The sequence below is a fragment of the Tiliqua scincoides genome, chromosome 3 (genome assembly GCF_035046505.1).
Source record: "Tiliqua scincoides isolate rTilSci1 chromosome 3, rTilSci1.hap2, whole genome shotgun sequence".
Taxonomy (NCBI): domain Eukaryota; kingdom Metazoa; phylum Chordata; class Lepidosauria; order Squamata; family Scincidae; genus Tiliqua; species Tiliqua scincoides.
The window spans coordinates 64843497-64866467 of NC_089823.1; the positions used below are offsets into that span (position 1 = coordinate 64843497).

Below are 22971 nucleotides of genomic sequence, written 5' to 3' on the forward strand. Positions count from 1 at the left end.
AAGGCCAGCCTGAAGGCCCTGACCTCTGCCCCCTTACCGGGTGGGGGCAGGCAGCAACACTATCCCCAGGATTGCATTGTTAAGGGTGCTGCAGGGATTGGCATTTGCTTACCATTCCCTGCAGCAACCTCCTGGGGGTGCAGGGAGCCCTGCACTACCCTCTGCAAGGCTCCCCAGCCTTCAAAAAGTAAAAGCAAAGCTATTGCGCTCCACTTCTGGTTTTGCAGAGGCAGAGAGCGATTGCTCTGCTTTCACTTTCTGGAGGCTGGGGAGCCCTGCAGACAGTCGCGCAGGACTCCCCACACCCCCAGGAGGCTGCAGCAGGGACTAGTAAGTGCATGCCAGTCCCTGAAGCCCCCTTCCCCCTGCTCTCACTGCCTTCCCCACTCCCATGCAATAACTTACTGCAGTCTTCAAACTCGGAGAGTCTGAGAACCACAGAACTAAATCATGGTTTCATGTTATGTTGGAACCTGCCCTTTTTCACAAACCATAGTTTATTTGGGGCTGACAAACCAGAATCTAAAATCATGGATTCAAGCTGCTTTGCAAACTGTTTGTACTAACTGTGGTCCATTGTTTCTAAATTCACAGAACATTAACAAGCCAGTTAGAGCCATTGCTTTGCCTCAAGAAGCTGCTGTACCATGGAAACAAGAACTATTCCTTTCAAGAGCTGATGCACCATAGTGATGAGACTGAATGTATGCGTCTGAGTCTACTGATCCCAAGGTTTAGAACTGCTTGTCTGATTTGATTCTCATTTGCAATGAGAATCAAATCAACAAGCGATTCTAAACCATAGTTTGCCTCTTGTATACTTGGTAGCTCAAATTAGATGTGTGTTTTTATGGCTGGCAAAAACCATGGTTTTGCATTACAAATCCCAGGCATGGTCTAAGGGAACATGATACAGCTGCCTTGCTAAAGCTAAGCTTATCTAACTAGTATGCCTATAAGTGATCATCTAGGAGCCTCATGCAAGTTGTCTTGGGCAATATAATAGAAGAAAAATAGGATATAAACATTGTCTGATTTCAACAAATACATTCTTCAAAGCACTGAAGAAAATAGAGGCATCATTGCCTATGGCATTCACCTCTCTATTATGTCTGGTAAACATATTTGACAGATTCTATAGCACGTCAGAATCCTTCAAGATCTATTTGAAAAGTGGGAACGAGACAGGGGCAGATAGACTTACACAATAAGGACATTGTTATCTCCTATTGTATCATTTTCAGCTCTCTAAAGCAAAACACAAATCTGTCTCCAGCCTTAAATGCCAGGTTCTTTATTCATGTATGGTGCCATAGGAAAATGTAGAAAAATATTTAAAACAATTGTATTAAACCTTAATGACTAACACGGATCTCATCTGACATCAAAGCTATTGGTTCTCAGTTTGGATCATATTCCGATTCCATCTGCATTTTTCTTGGCTCAGTAGCAGTCTTTGATTCATAGGAATTACTACAAGATTGCATTGCAGCTCTGGCACAGCACCAGAGGATACAAGTACAGTAGCACCAAAGGCTTGGAAACCTATGGTTTCTGACCAAGAACTGCTGCTATGACTCGAGAAGCAGGTGGAACTGGCAAAATCTAGAAAAGTGGCCAATATTGGAGTAAACCAAGGAAAGGTCAATAGCTGCTAGTGGGAGATGGCATATGCAATCTATTGAACATCTCTGAAATTATCCCACTGATGTAAACATGGTTGCTCTGGAGCACATATATCCATTGGCTACAGCCAATGGTTGCTTCTGGACAGAAAATAGCATCAATTTATTGAAAAAGTTACTTTCTGGTCCTAATTTTTTTCCCCATCAGTTGTGTTTTTGAGGAGGAAAAAATGCTGTACTTCCTGGTATGCTTGCTGTCTGCATGCAAGCCATTTATGTACCCTTCTAAGAGAAATATTATCTTAAGATTTTTTCCAGTAATTCCCTTTGCTCTTTAGAAAGGCTTATTTATGAATAGAGTTCAGTAAAGCACTTGTGTTTTTAGTTTTAAACAATCAAAAACACACTTTCAAGTCTTGCTGTTTTAAGTGTTAAGTATTCATATGCAGATATACGTTAATGAAGGTTTCCTGGAACAGAAAATCTAGTCTTTTTATAAGCCTGAAATTCCTCTGATATCAAGGGCCACTTTGATTATGTGCCATGAAATTACCAATTTTTAAGTTTAGTTGGAACGGGACACAATATGATCCAGTTCATCCACCACCCTTATTAGGGAAAAAACCCTATTGAAATATATGTATTTAAAACTTGCATATTTCATGTTACATCCCTAATCCCTCCATTTTTAAGAAACTTTATTTGATACAAATACAGCTTCAAGCAAAAAGCTAAAGTCTTTCCCTTTTAAAACTGGCAACAATGTGGTATTTTCATCACAAAATTGCAAAATTAAATATGATAAATAACAAATCAAGTTTTCATTTTAATTTTTATTATGGTCAAACTAAATATATTCCTTGAACAAGATTTAGTGTATATAACACACAACATCTTCCATAATTTATAACTTTAAAAACATATATTAATCTTTCATAATTGGAGGCATATTTATTTCATGTCCACCAAAATAAACACTCTTAGGGCTTTTGAAAGTACGGAATAAAAAGCTAGAGGGAAGCCTCTGTCAAAACATTTACAAAAAGTTTTTCTGTGAACCAGGGATATCTATATATTACTATTTAACAAGAACAGATTGGAAAAAAGGAAATTACACAACATTCTGATTAGAAACACACACAGAAAAAAATCTTGATGGCATATAGTACTTTGTGTTTTCTTTTTAACTTAAAAGCCCTATTTCTTTAAAAGTGGAGCAAATTTATGATTTACTATAACCCAAATAAGTAGCAGTTCTTTCCACTGAAGTTTTTAGATTTTTGTTGAAAATTAAACTTAATGATGCATTTTGTCAGGAAGGCATCTTTCTCTTTTTAAATATTGGGGTACAATAGTTATTTTGATTGGGCTTAAAAGCAGTAATTCACAACAAGCGAAATTCTTCCCAGCATGGAGTCAATGCTTAGAAAGTGCTCTCCCATGGAATGTTTGGCTGCTGAAGCTCAGGAACTCCGTTAGAATAAAAATTCTGGTAACATATAGGACAATCTGCTGAAGTCAATGAAAGTTTTGTAGTTGACCACAGTAGGTTCAAAGCTACTGCCAAGAATTCAGATAAAAGGAGTTAAAGGAATAGCCATTTGCATATAAATTAGTAAGGAAACTGCATCAGGGCCTATTCATACTCTTTCTCCCCTCACATAAGAAGTTCTGACTATATTCAGGCACACACATGGTGACATGTAAAATATGAATCAGAGGAACATAGCTACAGACAGCCCAGATTACCCCTGCAGCAGCTGGAAAGATCCCGGATACAGTTCTTGCTGCTTTTATCTATCCCCTATCTGCTGTGTGCTTAAGTTTTCTCATGTAAGTGTATGGTTCAACATGGACAATGGATGCTTAATTATAGGACAAAAGGCCAGTTCTCACAAGACTATATCCTTTAAATATATAATAAAAGCAACGTTTTGATGTCAACATACTCGTTGTGCTCCATTTACATAAGCAGAGCAAAGGACAGACACATTCTTGTCAAGATTTCATTTTGTATTTATGAAAATGAATTCAGCTATGACTTTAGTTGATATGGCTCATGGGTGTTTACTCATTTATTTTAAAAATCCTACTTGTGTAACTGAACAAAACAAGCTGTTGCTGTTTAAAAAAATGCGAATAACCAAAGGAGATACATCTTTCAAAGTATTACAATAATTAAACTTTCAACTTAACTTTTTTGAATAAGGATACACTCTCTGGAAAGCTTGTCTGCACAAGAATGTTATACAGTATTTTCATCACTACAAACTTTGTTGCTATGAAGCTCTTTGACAATTATTGCAGGGGACTTTGCTTTGCTTGTTGTGCAGAGCCAAAAGTCTTAGAACTCATCAACGGATTTTTTTTTTAATTGGCAAATATAGAACATGATTAAGGTCCCAACTTTCCAGCACTGATGCAGCTGTGCCAACAGGGTGTGTGCTGTACCCTGCGGTGGAGGCCTCCTCAAGGTAAGAAAACATTTGTTCCCTTACCTCAGGGCTCCATTGCAGCTGCACTGGTGCTGGAAAGTTGGACAGGACTGGGCCCATGATTAAAGCTCCCATCCTTTAAAAAAGTCACTTTTGGAAATAAGCCCTACTGAACTCTGCAAGGCTTACTTCTGAACAAACAATGAACAAGATCAAGCTGCAGGACTTTATGGAGGAGCCCACAAAACCTCTAAATTGATCTTGCTGGACCAAAAATGGTTTTCACTGGTACTTCATATTCCTGTACTTGTACTTTTGATGTACTAGGAATATAATCTACAAACTATATCCATTGCCAACATATAGATGAGCTCCAATGAGCAATGAGCTTCATACAATAGCTGGATGATCTGAGGAAACAACAGGTCCTGGGCCGAACCTGCTTCAATGGGGGTATAGCCACGGTTTGCTAGACTCAGAGAACAATCTTATTCTGTTCACCCACCAGCGCAGCAGCAGAGGGCACATCGGAGAGTAAGCAGCGCCAGTGGGGAGGCCTGTGCCACCCCCACCAACATTGGATCCAGGAGATCAGCCACCAGCAGACGTAAGGAGTATGCTGGGCAGCAATGGGGTGGAACAGAGGTCAAGAGGAGTTGTTTCTGGGCAGGGAGGGTGGAACAAGGGACTCATTAGTCCTAGGAGAGGGCAGGATCAGCAGAGCAGGCCTCCACCATATCCTAACCCCCTCCTGGGCATGCTGACTTTACACAGGGCTGTTCAGATTTGTGCCTGCTACCTAGCAGGTAGAGATCCTAATAGCTCCATAGGGCAGGCTGGGATATTACTTGGGGGAAGGGGAAATATATCCCTGTAACCCAAGGAGATCTCTCCTGCTTCTAAGTTGCACTGGATACAGTGGAGGCCATATGGCCCTGCTGCACCAGCACAGTTTAGGATTGGGCTGTCAGCTGCCTAGACTGCCAGGAGATTGCATCAGCATAGTTGTTTATTGCACTCCGGGATTCAATTCTACACAGGCCTCACTTCCACTTTTAGATCTTAACGAAACCCAATTAATGCTTGACAGGCATTTAGGAAATAAAGGTCAAAGCTTTGTATGCCTTTCCCACCTTTGCCCCTCCACACTTGGAGTCATGATCTGTAGCCACACAGTGGAATATCCACACATGGTGAGGCATTTTACTTGCATTATGGAAGAGCAATTCCCCATGCCTCATCACAAGCTGCTTTTAGAATAGCTTCTGATGCAGCTAGGGTGGGGAGCTATTCTTCAGAAAACAAGTCAAATAGCCCTAATGCACCTTAAGCATTCAACAGATCACAACTACTTATTATGAAGCAATTTTATAGGATTTATTTCTATATAATAAAAGGGCTTAAGAACAAAGATGGCTATTCTAACATTTATGTGGAAATGGAGTCCATGTACACTAACAGGATTTACATCCTTCAAAATAAATGTACTTAGAATTGAGGCACCAGTTATTATTCAAGCTCAACAGCAAAGTTCTCACTCCCTTTTATTATAGGTTGAATGAATCCCACAACAACACAGGGCTGAGCACCAGAGCTATTTTTCCCTGAATCCAAAATTAGCTTTCAAGAGCCAATTGATACATCTACAGCACTCACACCCTCACTGTTGATTCTAATGTAAGCCCTTTAGATCAAATTTTAAATGCTACCAGCAATGAGCCTGTTTTTAACCTTGAATTCCTGAAGACAAAACAAACTGTGATGGGTTCCTGGCAGATGTCTATATTAATGAATTCACTAGTCCAATTGCCATTTAGAAACAAAAACCTGCCTCTACAACCTATCACCCCACCATTCCCTTCCAAGAGTACAGATGTGCACCGCACATAGAGCAAGCCTGACCAGAACGGCTTCCCCATTAAACTCAGTGGATGAAGGCAATGACAGAGGACCCTGCGTATGTAGATCTCTGCATGCATCAGAGTGGATGCAAGCATGCATATGGATCTTCGGAAAGCATGCATGGTTACTGTCTTGCACATGGGTATGGGTGTGTGTGTGTGTGTGTGTGTGTGTGTGTGTGTGTGTGTGTGTGTGCGCGTGTGCGCGCGCGCAATAAATGGGATTTGCATGCTTTCAGCGCGTGTAACTGCACGTGTAACTGCACGTGTAACTGAAATAAATGGGATTTGCATGCTTTCAGCAGTATGTAGGACTACAAAGCTATGGCCCAACATACAATCAGGCATGCTTAAGCCCACTGAAATAAAAGGCAGGGTCAAACTTGATGCAAGGCTAAATGCACAGCGTTACAAATTATTTTTAAGGAACTGGCATGTGGGAAGGCCATGAAGTGTTCTGAACCTGTGGCAGAAGATATTCTCTTTCTAATACTTTGTCCCCACTGCAGTTCCAATTCTGAATGTGCACGTTCTATTTTTAATGGGGAAAAACACTTCACTTGAAAGCCAATCGAAGCTTCTGCAGGGGGACGGGGACACAACTGAGAACTGAACTACAGTGGGAATGAAGTACTGTACTTAAAAAACCCTACCTCCTCACAGTGTGTTCCCAAGTCCTATTGTCTAAATAGTAATTTCCAAAATACCCAGGGTCAAGTTTGACTCACAAACAAGCATGTTTGGTTCTGCCCTGGACTGTGGCTTGGGGTTTTAAACACTATGTTTAAACAAATGCATAGAACAAAAATGTGTGAAGAATGAGCTATAGATGGAAAGACATATTTTGCTCATTGCAGGTGCCAGGATTATGAAATACAGCATTTGCAGTGTTACATTCCACCTCCCCAATTTCAACTAGCTGTATTTAATAGTTTTTGAAATTTTATTTTAATATTTACATGTAAAATTGTTCTTCAGAACCACATTCTTATAGTCATGGCAGAGCTTGCCACCATTATATAACGGACTGTATTTGCTCCTGTTTTTCAGAATTACTGTATTCATACATTCCATGTAATAAATCACATCCACACTAATACAGATTAGAACCAACGAATAAAACTTAATTTTTGATATCCACTCAATGCTGCTTCATATTTAAGAGACAATAATATAGATTGCATTAGGATACGTAGCTGGCTGCTCCTTTATCACAATAACTCAAGTTACCAAAATATCTATAGAATATCAGCCTCTGAAACACTCAATAAAACAGTGTATCTGAAGGAACAGTATCCAAACAAAGATATGCTGCTTTATTTTCAAATGCCTGGAGGCAGGCTGGCTGCTATCTTGTGTAAAAAAAAGTCCAAATATTCACATATTGCTAAACTTAGATTGTATTGTATCTTGCACAATTTCCATACAGAAAATTCCAGTAACAAAAATCACAACTCCATGTTAGTCAAAGTTTCCAATAAAAGTCAGGTTAATTCAAACGAGGTTTTACTTGTTATTGCTAAAGTTCAATATGATCAAGGCCAACACAGCAAAACACTCAATCCATTTGTTCTCCTAACGTAAAATGAATTCATATGGTGCTAATGACAGAGTTACTCTATGAAAACCATAAATTAGCTTCAGAGTAATGAAATTCTGTACTTAAGTTGCTGTTGCTTTTTACACAATACAGTATTCATGTATACCACTATCACAGGATGAAGATGTAATTTTTAATGGATGAATTTTTTTTGTTACTAGGAGCTCCCAGACCACAATACCTAGAAATGTGACCAATATACTAACTATAAATTTGAATTTACCTTAATCTCCACAACCAAAGCAGCACCACAAATTTCAGCTTTATGTATTGAGGGTTCTTGTCCCTTAAGATATATATTTTTCTCATGTCAATGAGATAACTTCAGAAATGGAAATTAAACACATTTTAAAAACTCCCTGTAGGCATTCTTGATGCTATTTTTTTGTTTTGTTTTTAGTTGTGTGTCTGTTCATGACTCCAAAGACTAAATGCAGTTTTGAATGTTCTGTGACAGAGCTTGCACATATACTGTCTTTTGAATGTGATAGCTGAAAGTGGCGGCGCATGATAAAAGAGCGTATCCGATTCCTGTGGAACAAATAATTTCTCAGTAGCTGAAGGGGTTTCTGGAATGCCTGTAGGGCTGTCAGGTTCCAAAGGCTGTATTTTGGGAAGAGGTGGAGGCGGGGGCAACGGTGGTGGCGATGGAGAATTAGCTGGCACGCACATCTCGGGTTCTTTATGCACAGGCTCCTCAGCAGCATGCGCCATATGGGACTGGAAGTGGCTCCATAGTCGGAAATTGGTTCGGAAGGCCTTGTTGCATACATGGCAGATGAAGGGTTTCACAGAGCACAGAAGCTCCTGGTGACGCTCTAGCTGCTTGTGTACAGTAAAAATCTTCCCACATTTCTCACAGGGCCACAAACCAGCATCTTTATTGGTGACTGCTTCGTTTGATTCCCTGGTGGCTTCAGAGCCTTCCTCCTCAAGATCATCTACAGGTTCTTCCTTAATCTGAATTTTAAACTGCTTGGAAAGACTATGGTCTTCAGGGAGGCATGAGGAATCTTCAGAATCAAAGTTGATTTGTTCTGAGGAATCACTGAATACACTGTCTTCTTTGGCTGCAACAAAGTTGTTCATCTTGTTGGGCTCCAACTGAGAATGAAGTCTTGAAGCACTACTTACTTCACCATTATGCTCCAGAACAGGTAAAGAAAAGTTCTCTGTTGGAGCCATGGTATTTTGATTGTGGACTTCAACCTGATGACGCCAAATACTGAAGGAGGATTTAAAAGTGCGCATACACTCAAGGCAAGTGAGCTTCTTGTATTCACACGTGACTTCGTGGTCATGCTTCAGCTCTAGAGAAGAAAACCGAAGGCTGCAGTAAGGACAAACGGTTGCATTTCGGCATAGCCGCTCGTGATTTCCCTGTTCAATAAGAGAGGAAAGCTTAGCATTACAAAGACGACAGTGGTAAACTTTTTTGTTTTCTATTGGGCTTTCAATACAAGTATCCTCTTTTGGTTTAAGAAACTTATTTCCGCCAACTGATTTTTCCCCTGGGTGCATTTTTATGTGCTGCTTAAACTGCGAAAGGAAGCGATATGCTTTCCCACAGTAGGTGCAAATGTAAGCTCCTCTGGTTCTTGACCTCAGGTTTCTTTTGATGACTTGTTGTGCCTGTGAGGCAGCCTGTCCCTGAAAACCTGGCTTGCCACGCCTTAGTTTAACAATCAGAGCCTTTTTAATCTCTCGTTCTCTGACTATGTCAATTAATTTCCTTTGGAATTTTTCATCCAAGATAGCATGTGAACTGGAAGCAGGTGAGGGGTTTTTCACAATTCCATGCTGGGTCTGGCAATGTGTCCAAACTTTGAAGTTTGTGTGAAATCTCTTATGGCAGATATCACAAGCATATGGTTTTTCAGGGTTATGATACATATTGATATGACGATGAAGACCTGCTGTTGACCTGAAAATCTTAAGACAGTGTTTGCACTTAAACTTTTTGTTAGGTCTTGTTTCTTCCAATTCACCATACTCATCTTTGCTAGTGTCAGAATCTGGGAAATCAGGATCAAGGGGTGTAGAATTTGAGTTTTCTTCAAAATTGTCCTCTGACTCAAGGGAAGCATGTTCATCAACCTTAATTTTTTTGAGTGGTAGCCTTCTGTCTGCTTGAAACCTTCTTTTAGCTGGAAGCCTACTCAAATCTCTATGGTCATCTTCAGTTTTAAAAGAGTGACTTTTATTGGCAGGTGATGAGGTATCCCCCACTGTAATTCTGATTATTTCAGAAGGATCTGCAAGTGGACTGCTAGGTTCAGTTTTTATCCGTATTTCTCTAATAGGAGAAGTTAGCTCCCGGTCTGTTGACTGGGAGGCACTAAAGGACCTAAGGCGATGTGGGTGCATTACCTTGTCATCAGGAGCTGTCATTTCTGAAGATTCTTTTGCAGATGACTTTTGGGCTATTACATTTAACGTTCTCCCTTGTGCATTCATCACTGAAGATCCGTGTGAAGGCTTGAAGTCAACAGAAGGTGAATAAACAGGAACTTGACTATCCATGGACAATGACCTTCGAAGGAGACTTTTTACAAGTGGTCCACTCCTATCAACACTTTGGCTTTCAGGACCAGTCACCCTAGATGGGATGACTAATCCTAATTTTGAATAGTACAGCAAATTCCTGTCTTCCCCAGTACCAGCTCCTTTTCCTGTCTCCCTCAACAAAAATGTGGATTCTGATGAGCTACATGGAGACAGGACTGGTAGACATGGCCTTTTCAAGGGTACTTCTGCTGCCTTTCCTCTTAGGAGCTGATCACTCCCTCCTGGTTCATCTGCTACCACTTCCTTGTTTGTAAAAGTTTTCTGAGTCAATATTGTGTTTCTTTTAGCTCTACTTTGGTCATCCAGTGCACCTGAAGGTTCATGGGACTTGGAGTATCTTAAAGAACTGTCTTTTAACCATCTCCGTTCATTTAGCGACAGGCTATGTAGAAACTCAGTTGACTGTGTCATGTGTGGCCGCTTAGTTTTGACAGCAACTGAAGACAAAGGTACAGAATTATGGCTTATGTCATGTGGGATTTGACCCACATTTTTTCCCTGTGCTTCATTCTTGCTCTGACAAACTATGACACTTCTTTTCTGAGAGCTGCTTTCATCTTCCTCTTGGAACAATATTTTCTTAATAGGACATGCAGGCAAAGGAACTTGAGGACTTTTAGAAACAATGTTAGTAAGAAAGGAAATTCCAAGACTGTACCCCACTTCTTGCACAGCAGCAAGGCTGCTTTTCTCAACAAACAGGGATGATGAGTAAATGTAGTTTAATACATTATCAAAAGTATCTGGTTCACAGAAGTCAAGCTGAAACACTGATTGAGACTCATTTTCTTTTTTAGTGAAGAGAGTCTGAAAATATTCGCTACTGGCAGTCAGAACATTTTTATGAGCTCGAAATTTTTGGTCTCCCACTATAAGAACAACATCACAGAGTTGCCCTTTCAGACGTTCCTCATTTAAAGCACTTAGAAGAGAAATAGCATGTGCTGGATTTATGTAATGCAAGAGTCCCTCCATTATTTAGGTTACCTGAAAGACATGAAAACAGAATGTATTTTAGGTAGACAAGAAAACATAGCAAGAAACAAGCAGGGACTTTTTCTCCAATGACAGGTTTAGTAAAAACCTAATTTCTCCACTAGTTTTTCTTTTATTGTTTTGAAGACACACATACCACCTAATAATCCAGATAAACCTAGTAAAATGTTAAATATTAATAAACAGTAAATAGAACTTACTTCTGAATAGTCATGCATAGGATTGTACTGATAATTAAGTTGAATACAAAAAATAGTATGTTTGGGACTTCTATGAAGCCTGACAAAAACAAAAGCCCAACCTTAAAACTGCATGTATGCACTTAAAATCAGTTTCTTTAACAGTAATAATTTTGGGAATACAGATTAAGCCCTTCTATCCTGCTGCACACATATTTGGAAAGCTGACTACTGCATTTTATGTAAGTATGCAAAAGTAATTGTTCATTGTCTTTTTTATGTACAGCTTCTTGAAGACATGTCATGCTGGTTACATGCAAAATTCTTCTACATACAACATAACTATGGCAAGTTGTAAAATATAGCTAGGCAGGCCTGTGGCAAAAATTCTTCTGTTTCCCTAATTTTTGCTTATTTTTCAGATAGGCAAAAATATTTTTGCCTAACCCCCAGCCCAAGGCTTCTGTGATACTCCAGCATCCTAAAAGCAAGATATAATCTTAGGCATGCTTACTTAGGAGTAAGCTCCAATGAATTCAGTAGAGGCCCCAAGAAACCATGCATAATATTTTGTATGTATCTAACACACTGCAAGGCCATTTCTTAGACATGCAATGGATATACTGACTATAACACACACACACACACACACACACACACACACACACACACACACACACACACACACACCCCCAACGCTGGCCGCAGCCCTGGCACTAGCTGTTGCAAACATGCCATAAAGTATGTTTGTCCCCTTACTCCAAGGAGAACTTCAGCTCCTCAAATCCTGCACAGGATACAGCAGGTACTGGATAGAATTGGGCCCCAAGTATGCCAGAGAAAGAGTAAGAGAAAGATTAGCTTATTTCTACCTCATTTGATGATTTTTGTAGTTCAGTCACCCTGATTGAACACTCAAGCCTGCTTCTGCAGTTTCCAACACTGAACTTTAGGGGGCCCGTAACTCAACGAAAGAGTGGATGCTTTATCATGCAAAGGTTTAGCCTGGAGGTTCTCAAACTGGGGCGTTGCAATGCCCCAGCCCGAGGTCCTCAGCCTTTACCACTTGAAGGGGAGGGGGGAATGGTGCTACGTGATCCCCAGGATCGTACCGCTCTCATTGGTGGGGGCAGGGGCTTTCTTTTACTTATATGTTGCAGCAGCAGGCTCCCAGGGATGCAGGAGGCTAATGGAAGACTCCACAGGGCTCCCCAAGCCGCGGAGAATGTGAAAATAATGATCGCAACCCAGTTTGTGATTGCGAAACCAGAAGTGGGTCGGTCGAGATCATTATTTTTACATTCTCCGTAGCTTGGGGAGCCTGTGTAGGCTTCTATGGGGTTCCCTGTACCCCCCCGGAGCCTGTTGCTGCAACGCGTAAGTAAAAGAAAGCCCCTGCCCCCCCAACAGCAGTGCAATCCTGGAGATTTTGTCACTCCATTCCCCCCTCCCCCACAAGGACTAACCTCAGGAGTTTTACTCCTGAGAACCCCTGGTTTAGCCCTTGGTATCTCACATTAAAGTATCATACTTAGGAGAGTCTGAAGGGACCTCTGCCTGCTTGAGAAAGTTTCTACCAGACAGAGAAGGCAATATTGAACTAGATGAACCAATGGGCTGACTTGCATGATAGCTTTGAATGGTTAGGACAATGGACCATTACTTTTGCTCACAATGCTAAACAAATGACCAGTACTATCAGTGTTTATGGAGTGATGGTGGTGTTGTTAGGGTCCTAATCCCATCCTCAACCCCCTCTTTGTTGTGAAACTCAGACTTGATGACATATTTTATTTTACTTTTCATCAAACTCATTAGGCACTGGCACTCACTGCATGTTTCAGTTGGCCACTACTGAATATGCACACTGGTGAATTGGGTCCCTCCTGCGTATATATGCACAAAAGTTTTAATGTTTGCATTCATTGCTCTCCTAGTTTTACCTACGGTCTCAGGGTTGATACATGCAACTTTTCGGACACTATGGGGTCGGCATACCCAGTATTTATTTGCACTGTTATCAGCATGCAGAATTGGACTGTCTTTTGCCAAATAATTTCCTTCTACAAAATGAAAATGTTCAAGAAATTAAGATCCAAGAAGAGTTGTTAAAAGTAAAGAAAACTTACCTGAAAAACTTCCCTTCCTCTTCTCAAATTTGAGAATAAATGCCAAAATGACCAGAAGGAGATTCAGGACTGCATTTGCTCAATCTGCAATTACTTTGAAGACTGTATCTCAGATAGTCTGGGAAAAGAAAGAAAAGTGTACTTTGAATACAAAAACAAAATCTGGACGCAAAAATGGATTTCCCAACTGTGTCGTAATGCACAGTGCTCATTGATAGCTCAGATTCAGGAATCTCTGATCCCTGAATGTCACATCAAAAATAGGTACTCTTGCCTTTATTTTTGTTGTTCTCCTCTCCTTCCCATGAGTAGAGGTGTTTATTGATAACTAAAGCACAACATGCCACATTTTGCATTGTAATAAAAACACAAAGCACCACATTTTGCAATTTTAATTCAACAATTTTTTTTAAGAACACCATTTACAAACATCTCTACCTATGTATAATTGCATCCCCAGTTGCACCTGGTACATGGTTTAGGGGTGTGTTTAAGCTCAAGTGCATGAGCACACAATGCCAAAGGATAGCATCTATTTGTGACCATTCAGAATCTGAGTTCTTGTGGAAGACATTATAGTTAATATGGAACAGCAGCTAGAAGTGACCTCCCATTTAGCCTGATTCTGGTTTTCATGGATGAAAGAAACAGCCACTGAAAAGATATTTATGCTGTCACTGATTGGCTAGTTTACATCTTATGAGTTTCACTGCTTTCCCAAGGTCAATCTCGCTCACCTTTTCAGAGTACCCATCTTGTTCCCTGGGGCTTTCATGGTATCCACCTCTCCATAATCCTCAGAACAAAAGTAAACATTACATGTAAGTTCAGGATTCTCTTCAACCTATTTCTGCCCAGCCCACACGTGTACACATTTTATCCCTGTTGCATAAATGCAACATTGGGCAGAAATGGCTTAAAAGGGAAAAGTACCCATGGGGAGCTACTTAGGGTCCAATCCTATCCAGTTTTCCAGTGCCAGTGTAGCCATGCCAATGGGGCGTGCACTGCATCCTTCTGGTGGGGAGGCAATCACAAAGGTCTCCTCAAGGTATGGGAACATCTGTTCCCATATCTTGGAGCTGCCCTGAGGTTGCACCAGTGCTAGATAGTTGGATAGGATTGAACCTATTATCCTTTCCTGACCAGCTATTTTGCCTCTAAAATCCCTCAACTCTCATGTAGCTTTTCTTTCTGTGGAGGAAATAAATGATGAAAGAACAGCAACTGAGAGAAGAGATTAAGGAACAAATGGCTGGCAGAGGAAGGAATCTTGTTTCAAGATTCCGCTCTTCTATAGTTGCTTTTCCCTTTTTAAAAAAGAACGCATTGTGAAAATTACACAACCACCAGTGCAATCAATTGCACATTTACACAGAAATCCCATTAAATTCAATAGGGCTGACTCCCAGGAAAGTAAGTACAGAACTGCAGTTTAAGTTTAGTTTTTCCCCATAGTCTTCTGTTGATTCCCCTCAAACACCATGGCACAAAAATCCCTCAATCTCATCCACATCACTACTTCCTTTCTCCTGCTCCCTCTAGAAGCTCTGCTTCCTCACCCAGAAGACAATCACACTCTACAACCTTTCCTCTCTCAATACCACCAGATACTTGCTTTCACCAACCTAAGACTCTTCTCCCACCATTACTGCCCTCTCCTTCCCCCACATACCCCTTAACTCATGAACTTTCCAAACCCTCCAATTCCACTTTCCACTGCTTCCCAATGCCAAAGGTTCATTCTGTAGGATGCTGCTGCCCTTTACATATCAGTGATGCTATCTTACATCATGTGCCTGGGCCTGTCTCAACTTTCACCTCAGACTTTGATGCTTGACTCATCTTGTTGCTCTCTGGCACCACTACTTTGCTGTTTCGTGATCCTAATCTCTGAACCAGCTGCCTCTCCACACTCCTTTCTTTGACCTCCACTTTTGCAGGTTGTCCCCTAATCACTGCCTTGGTCAATTTCTTGATTTTAGTTAGAAGTGCTCTGCCTATGAACTCTCTACTGTGAAATTTCCACAGTCTATCACCATCTCCTTCAACACTTCAGGTCACAGAAGGAGCAAGAATAAAACATTGGCATGGTAGGATTTGTGCAGTGGCTTTCTGTCTTCTGCCAGCTCTTAAAGTCATTTCTGCTCAATGTTGCATATACGCAACAGGGACCAACTGTGTACACATGTGGACCAGGCAGAAAATGGGTTAAACTCTACAGCTTCCATCATAAACTCTGTAAACTCTGGCTCACTCTAACAAATACTTCTCCCTGCTAGTCACCAATACCTACTCCACATTTGATATATTTGATATCTTGATATTTGATATCATCAAAGATAGGATCTCAAAACACATAGACGAACAGGCCTTGCTGAGGGAGAGTCAGCATGGCTTCTGTAAGGGTAAGTCTTGCCTCACGAACCTTACAGAATTCTTTGAAAAGGTCAACAGGCATGTGGATGCGGGACAACCCGTGGACATTATATATCTGGACTTTTAGAAGGCGTTTGACACGGTCCCTCACCAAAGGCTACTGAAAAAACTCCACAGTCAGGGAATTAGAGGACAGGTCCTCTCATGGATTGAGAACTGGTTGGAGGCCAGGAAGCAGAGAGTGGGTGTCAATGGGCAATTTTCACAATGGAGAGAGGTGAAAAGTGGTGTGCCCCAAGGATCTGTCCTGGGACCGGTGCTTTTCAACCTCTTCATAAATGACCTGGAGACAGGGTTGAGCAGTGAAGTGGCTAAGTTTGCAGACGACACCAAACTTTTCCGAGTGGTGAAGACCAGAAGTGATTGTGAGCAGCTCCAGAAGGATCTCTGCAGACTGGCAGAATGGGCAGCAAAATGGCAGATGCGCTTCAATGTCAGTAAGTGTAAAGTCATGCACATTGGGGCAAAAAATCAAAACTTTAGATATAGGCTGATGGGTTCTGAGCTGTCTGTGACAGATCAGGAGAGAGATCTTGGGGTGGTGGTGGACAGGTCGAGGAAAGTGTCGACCCAATGTGCGGCGGCAGTGAAGAAGGCCAATTCTATGCTTGGGATCATTAGGAAGGGTATTGAGAACAAAACGGCTAGTATTATAATGCCGTTGTACAAATCGATGGTAAGGCCACACCTGGAGTATTGTGTCCAGTTCTGGTCGCCGCATCTCAAAAAAGACATAGTGGAAATGGAAAAGGTGCAAAAGAGAGCGACTAAGATGATTACGGGGCTGGGGCACCTTCCTTATGAGGAAAGGCTACGACATTTGGGCCTCTTCAGTCTAGAAAAGAGACGCCTCAGGGGGGACATGATTGAGACATACAAAATTACGCAGGGGATGGACAGAGTGGATAGGGAGATGCTCTTTACACTCTCACATAATACCAGAACCAGGGGACATCTGCTAAAATTGAGTGTTGGGCGGGTTAGGACAGACAAAAGAAAATATTTCTTTACTCAGCGTGTGGTCGGTCTGTGGAACTCCTTGCCACAGGATGTGGTGCTGGCGTCTAGCCTAGACGCCTTTAAAAGGGGATTGGACAAGTTTCTGGAGGAAAAATCCATTATGGGGTACAAGCCATGATGTGTATGCGCAACCTCCTGATTTTAGAAATGGGTTATGTCAGAATGCCAGATGCAAGGGAGGGCACCAGGATGAGGTCTCTTGTTATCTGGTGTGCTCCCTGGGGCATTTGGTGGGCCGCTGTGAAATACAGGAAGCTGGACTAGATAGGCCTATGGCCTGATCCAGTGGGGCTGTTCTTATGTTCTTATGATATCATTTTCGTTGTGCTGCTATAGGCCTCTAAAGATCAAAATAATTCCAAAAGAGAATCCATTCTCCAATATCTCTACCTGGCTAAACAAACTACTTCACATAATCTCTTCTCTACCTTTAAGCCATTTCTGCCCAACATTGCATATACGCAACAGGGACCAAATGTGTACACCTGTGGGCAAGGCAAAAATGGGTTAATGTCCTATTAAGGCCTGCCCCTCCCTCCTCTCCAGCTAGGGCTCTACTTTAAGACAGCAAGGTAATCTTGCCTCTATACCCCCCCAACTAAACAAGCTGACTACTTTGTTGTATTTTCTAATGCTTCCATATGCTCCCTGTTCCTCCCAATACTATTCTGACCCCTGGTACCTATATCCCCTCTACAGTTATTCCTGCTCTCCACCATACAGTCAACCTATCCCACTTCTTGTAACTCTTCCAATTACATTCAAACACAAAATTTGTTTCATTCTATAAAAACCAACCCAGCTTTCCTACTGCTCTAACCATTCAATTACACCTTTTCCAACTTTTCAGGTATGCTTTTCCTATATTTGATTTTCCCCTCTTCAACCTTTTGTCTTCTGCGCACCACTTAACTTCCTCACTAAAACCACTGACAATCTCAATTTAATGCCACTGATCACCACTTCTTCCATCCTCAAGGCCTCTGTAATTTTGGCCTCAGCTGCTTCTCTTCCTACTTCTCTATGCTGGTGCATTCAGTGTTTTCAAAGGGGCTAGATATCCTCTGCTACCTCCTCAAGCCTGAGAAACAAAGTTTTTGATCCACAGATCCTTGTGTGCAGCAAGGGGCTGTGAGCACACTGTTGCACATAAGGCTCAGCACACAAAACACCTGCTGAACAAATGGTTGGCACTGACACTGTCATCTTTGACAGCACTGATCACGCACTGAGAAGATGAAACCTAGAGTCAGTTTCCCTGCTGCAAATATACTTTAGGCACTGATGAGATTTGAGCAATGTAGGAGATATGCATGCTGACCCACTGCAGTATGGACACCACATGCACAGTCTGGAATCCTTTACTAGGGTATCTGTGTCCTGGACAATTGTGCCCTGGTCAAATGCATCCTAGTCATTGGTATCCCTGGACATTCACATCTGTCCCAGTTATTTGCATCCCACTATAACTGAGCAATACACTCCATGTTATATATCTTAAGACTCTTATCCCAGCCCTAACCTTAAACCTACCTCTGTATTTTAAAAATAAAAAGCACATCTAATGTAAATATAGATATATTAGGATACAAACAACTGGGATGCAAAAAGGAAGGACACAAAAGTGCAACACTGGGACGCATTTGACCAGGACACAGTTGTCCAGGATGCAATAGTCCTATCACTGCTTTATGCATTTGTAGGACCTACTTGACTCACCATACTATGCTGCACTGGTTGATATTGACAGGAAATGCTATGGACACACTTTTCTTCCAAGATATAGTTTTCCATATTTTCAAAAAATATCTACTTTTGCTTCCCTTAGATTTGTAAGATCCCTATATGATATAATACTGAATACCATAAATCTAGATTCTCCAGAATCTGGTATTTTCCCTTTCCCCAAAAACAAAGATAATGAAAAACAAAGTAGAAACTGACCAGTAGAAGATCTGCTCAGCTTTTTCTAGCCTCTCTGGACTTTAAGAAGATAGCTGTTGCTAACTTAAAGCTTTTCCTTGCAAACAACAATGCTACAAATGTGTTTTTTATACAAAATGAAAACCAAAACTATCAGGATTCCAAATGCCACACTTGATTCTGAGTTGTATAACCAACTCATGAAAGTCCTATATCTACTATGGAATTAATTGTAGTCACACCTTAAAATTGTTGAGTATGCTTCTAAAAAAATTCAATGAAATCTTTAAAAGCTTTATTTTGCCTAACATGATACTATGCTGTATGCAATCAAAGTTTTATTGGCATTTATCTGGGTCACATCTCTATTACTCAGACTAATCTATCTCAGACCAGCATGCTCTTATACATAAACGTTTCAGTTATTTTACAAATTTGGGGTATAATCAAAGTGTTGCAGGAAAGACTTAACATAGTCTGCTATGCAGAATCTTTCCTGCTATGTAGAGGTGCTGGAATTGGTTTATTTACAGTTTACAATGACTATTTGATTGCATATAGAATGTACCTATCTAATATTAAAAAAAAATTGGAGGGGGGAGAAGTATTTTATGGCACTACATAATACAATAAACTGTGTTAATGCAGTTGGCAAGTAAATGAATGAAATATCAATTTTTTAATAGGAGTAGTTAATGTTTTTCTTCCAACTACAGTCCACAACATAAGATTTAATGATGCTCTCTGCTTCCATTAAACCAGGGGTCTCCAAACTTTTTGGCCAGAGGACCGCATCAAATATCTGGCATGGTTGGAGGGCTGGGAAAAAAATTAAATATAAAATTTAAATAAATAGAGATGGAACTTAGATGAGTGAATAAATGATTGAGTGGGCTCATTCATTCAACCTCTCTGGTCCTCAGAACACCCTCCAGACTCAATCAGAGCTCAGTTCTGGTCATGTTCAGTTGAGTGGGCCAGAGGCTTTCAGGGGACAAGAGGTTGGCCACAGGCCAAGAGGCTTGCTGCGGGCCACATCTGGCCCCCAGGCCGGGTTTTGGAGACCCCTGCATTATATAAAATATTACAGAAGTGCCCTTGAACAGAACTCCTACTGCTCCAGATATTTTTAAATTGGATTTTGCATGTAGCCACCCTAGGAATCTAAATGGAGGGTGAGGTAGGGGAAGAAAGGAAACATATGTCAGAGACTTTCCACTTTTGTAGGAAAACAGCAAGTTGTTAGAACAAACCAGTAGCAAGTACCCTTGGCAGCAGAGAACAACATGCAAGCACTAGCTCTCAGCCAATTGTGAATATTTTTAACAGGGAGAAGAGTTTCCCCTTTGCTGTTGAAATATGGGGTCAAAATGGCCTCAGAGGATATGGAGAAACTAATTCCACTCTCTTCCACCGTGATATTTTCAAAGGGTTTGGCTTGATCCTTGTAAAACTAGCCATATATGAGGAGGGACATTACGGACATTCGAATGACAAAAGAACAACTGAAGTAAGTTCAATTTGTTTCATTGGGGTTTCCGAGTAAGCACATTTATTTTACTTATTTAAAATATTTATGTAACTACTTTTCAACAAGGACACTAGAGCAGTTTACAAAGCTAAATAAAATGGTTTCCTGTCCCTAAAAGGGTTCATTTTATATATGGGCTGCAATCCTTTGCACAGTTAGCTGGGAGGAAATTCCATTGAGTTCAGTGGGGCTTGCATGTATAGATGCATACTGTTAATCTGAGACAACAAGGTGTTTTATACCCAATATCCCAATCTATGATAAACCAAAACTGATGTCAGATCTTGCCACACAGACTAACAAGGATTAACCATGAAATATTTAATCATGGATCAGCAAATGGAATTTGTGAGCTCAATGCATTTTTAGTAGTAAGGATCAAGTTCTGGAGCACACAATGTGATAAATACAAATGGAAATGCCATTGGTTATATATACAGGGCTCTCCCCCGCTTCAGCCCCTGCATCTAGAAGTAGAAAAACAGTCTTGCATATCAGAGGGTGCAGAATACATTCCTATTAAGCTTCCGCATGCCAGTTCCAGCAGCACTGGACTATTGGATGCGAGGAAATCTAAGGCACCAGAGAAGAGTGAGGAAAGCATACAGCAGCAACACCCTTATCCTCTAGTTCTGAAATCTGTGAACTCAATGGCAGTACTTTTAATTTAGATGCATTTTTAATATTAGGGATCAAGCACTGGAGTACACCATGTGATAAATATAAATGGAGGTGCCATTGGTCATATACACAGGGTTCTCCCCAGCTTCAGCCACTGCATGTTTAAAAGTAGAAAAACAGCCTTCAGTCAGAGGCTGCGGAAAGCATTCCCGTTTAAAGCCATTTCTGCCCTATTGCATATATGCAATAGGGGTCAAATGTGAACTAGGGATGTGCAGTGGATGGGGAGGCAGATGAGGCAGAGCCTCCCCATCCAGATGAGCCTCTGCATTAGAATCAAGAGCAGCAGCACGTGGGTTGTAGGCGCCTGAGCGCCTCACACGGCGGCAGTGCTTATCGAAGGATTCCAGTGGGGAGGCTCTGCCTCACTTGCCTCCCCAGAGTACATGCACTGTGGGTGCCTCACATGGCAGTGGCGCTTTTCAAAGGACTCTGGTGGGGAGGCTCTGCCTCACCTACCTCCCCAGAGCGTGTGGGTTGTGGGTGCTTGGGCGCCTCACACACAGCAGTGCTCTTCAAAGGACTCCAGTGGAGAGGCTCTGCCTCACCTGCCTCCCCACCCACCGCACATCCCTGCCGTGCACACCTGTGGGCTGGGCAGAACTGGGTGAAGCTTCCACATTCCAGTTCCAGTAGCACTCTTGAGTGCTGGACGTGAGGCAATCCAAGGCACCAGGGAAGGGCGAGGCAGGCGTGCAGCAGCAGCACCCTCGCCCTCCAGTCCTCCTCCCACAGCCGCCCACCCTTTGCCCAGAATGACACCACAACGCCTACAGACCCACCACACCCATGCTCCCCAGCACAAAACGCATACGCAGCCAGCCGCGCATGCGCGATGGAGGAAAGGCGCCTCCAGCCGAGAGCGGGCAGCAGGCATGCGCACTAGGTCATAACAGACTCGAGGGAGAGGCACGCCTGTGAGCAGCGGGCGCAGGCTCCGCGCATGCGCCTCGTAGGGGTGGGGGACCTGTGGCGGACGGCGCAGGCGCAGTGAAGAGCGTAGGGACCGCAGCCCTGCTCGGTGAGGGGGGAAAAAAACATACCTCAGAGTTACGTCAGGAAAAGACGCCTTTGTGCACGGGTATCCCCGCGCCTTCGTCCAGGGACGCCCCGCCTGTAGCGAGCAGGCTCCGAGGCCGTTACTCACCCTCCCGCCGCTGGACGAGAACCCCCTTCCCGGCCCCCTCGCATCACGAGTCCCCCGCGCGCGCCGCCGCCGCTGCCGTGATTCCATCCATCTTGAATTTGACGTCATCCCACACCAGGGATGAGGTCATCGCCGCGAGCGCTCGTCACGTGCGCCGTCTCCCCATTGGCCGGCTCGGCCGGGCGGGGAGGGAGCGGAGGCCCGCGCTCGGAATGCGGGCGGGCGCGTCGCGGCCTCTGTGTGCTCGCGCCGCGGGGCATCCACGGCCGCAGTCCTGTCCGCGCTTTCCCGGGAGTAGGCCCATTGCCGTGATGGCCCGGCCTCCGAGGAGACGCGCAGGAGCGGCTCTGGGGCGCTGAGCGGAGGAAGTGCTCTGCTGGGAAGCCTGGAAGACGCCGGAGCTCCACCAGGGGAAGGGCCCCCTTCTGGAGAGCCCTTCATCTCCCGGTCTCTGCTCCGCCTTCTGTTGCACAGGCACGCACCAGCTCCCCTCTTTCTCTCACACACACCAACTTTCTCACACACACCAACCCCCTCTCTCGCCTGCCCCTCTCTCTCACATACACACACCAGCCCCCCTTTCTCGCACACATACACCAGCACTCATCTTTCTCTCTCTCTCCCATGCACACACCCACCAAAACCAGCCCCCTCACACACCAGCACCAGCCCCCCTCACACATGCACACACCAGCTCCCCTCTTTCTCACACACACACCAGCTCTCACACACACCAACCCCCTCTTTCCAGCCCCCCTCTCACACACACACTCTCCAGCCCCCTTTCTCTTTCTCCC

General features: G+C 42.7%; 1 protein-coding gene across 4 annotated transcripts; it reads right to left on the minus strand.

The window, feature by feature from the left end:
- Window positions 1-273: 273 nt before the first annotated feature.
- On the minus strand, window positions 274-22201 carry ZBTB21 (zinc finger and BTB domain containing 21). Of its 4 annotated transcripts, XM_066619337.1 has the most exons (4): window positions 14171-14483; window positions 13434-13551; window positions 9932-11116; window positions 274-8941 (listed from the first exon to the last, which is right to left on the minus strand). In XM_066619337.1, exons 3-4 carry the CDS (start codon window positions 11102-11104, stop codon window positions 7958-7960), a joined length of 2157 nt encoding a protein of 718 aa, XP_066475434.1. In that variant the 5' UTR covers window positions 11105-11116; window positions 13434-13551; window positions 14171-14483; the 3' UTR covers window positions 274-7957. The 4 variants fall into 4 exon arrangements, with proteins under 4 accessions (XP_066475434.1, XP_066475433.1, XP_066475432.1 ...); XM_066619336.1 differs by lacking the exon at window positions 14171-14483 and adding an exon at window positions 22175-22201 and having other exon boundaries at window positions 274-11116; XM_066619335.1 differs by lacking the exon at window positions 14171-14483 and adding an exon at window positions 22071-22186 and having other exon boundaries at window positions 274-11116.
- Window positions 22202-22971: the final 770 nt, after the last annotated feature.

Excerpts from the sequence above, each read along its gene's own strand:
- ZBTB21 (XM_066619336.1), bottom strand. The coding sequence starts at position 11,104 with ATGGAGGGACTCTTGCATTACATAAATCCAGCACATGCTATTTCTCTT.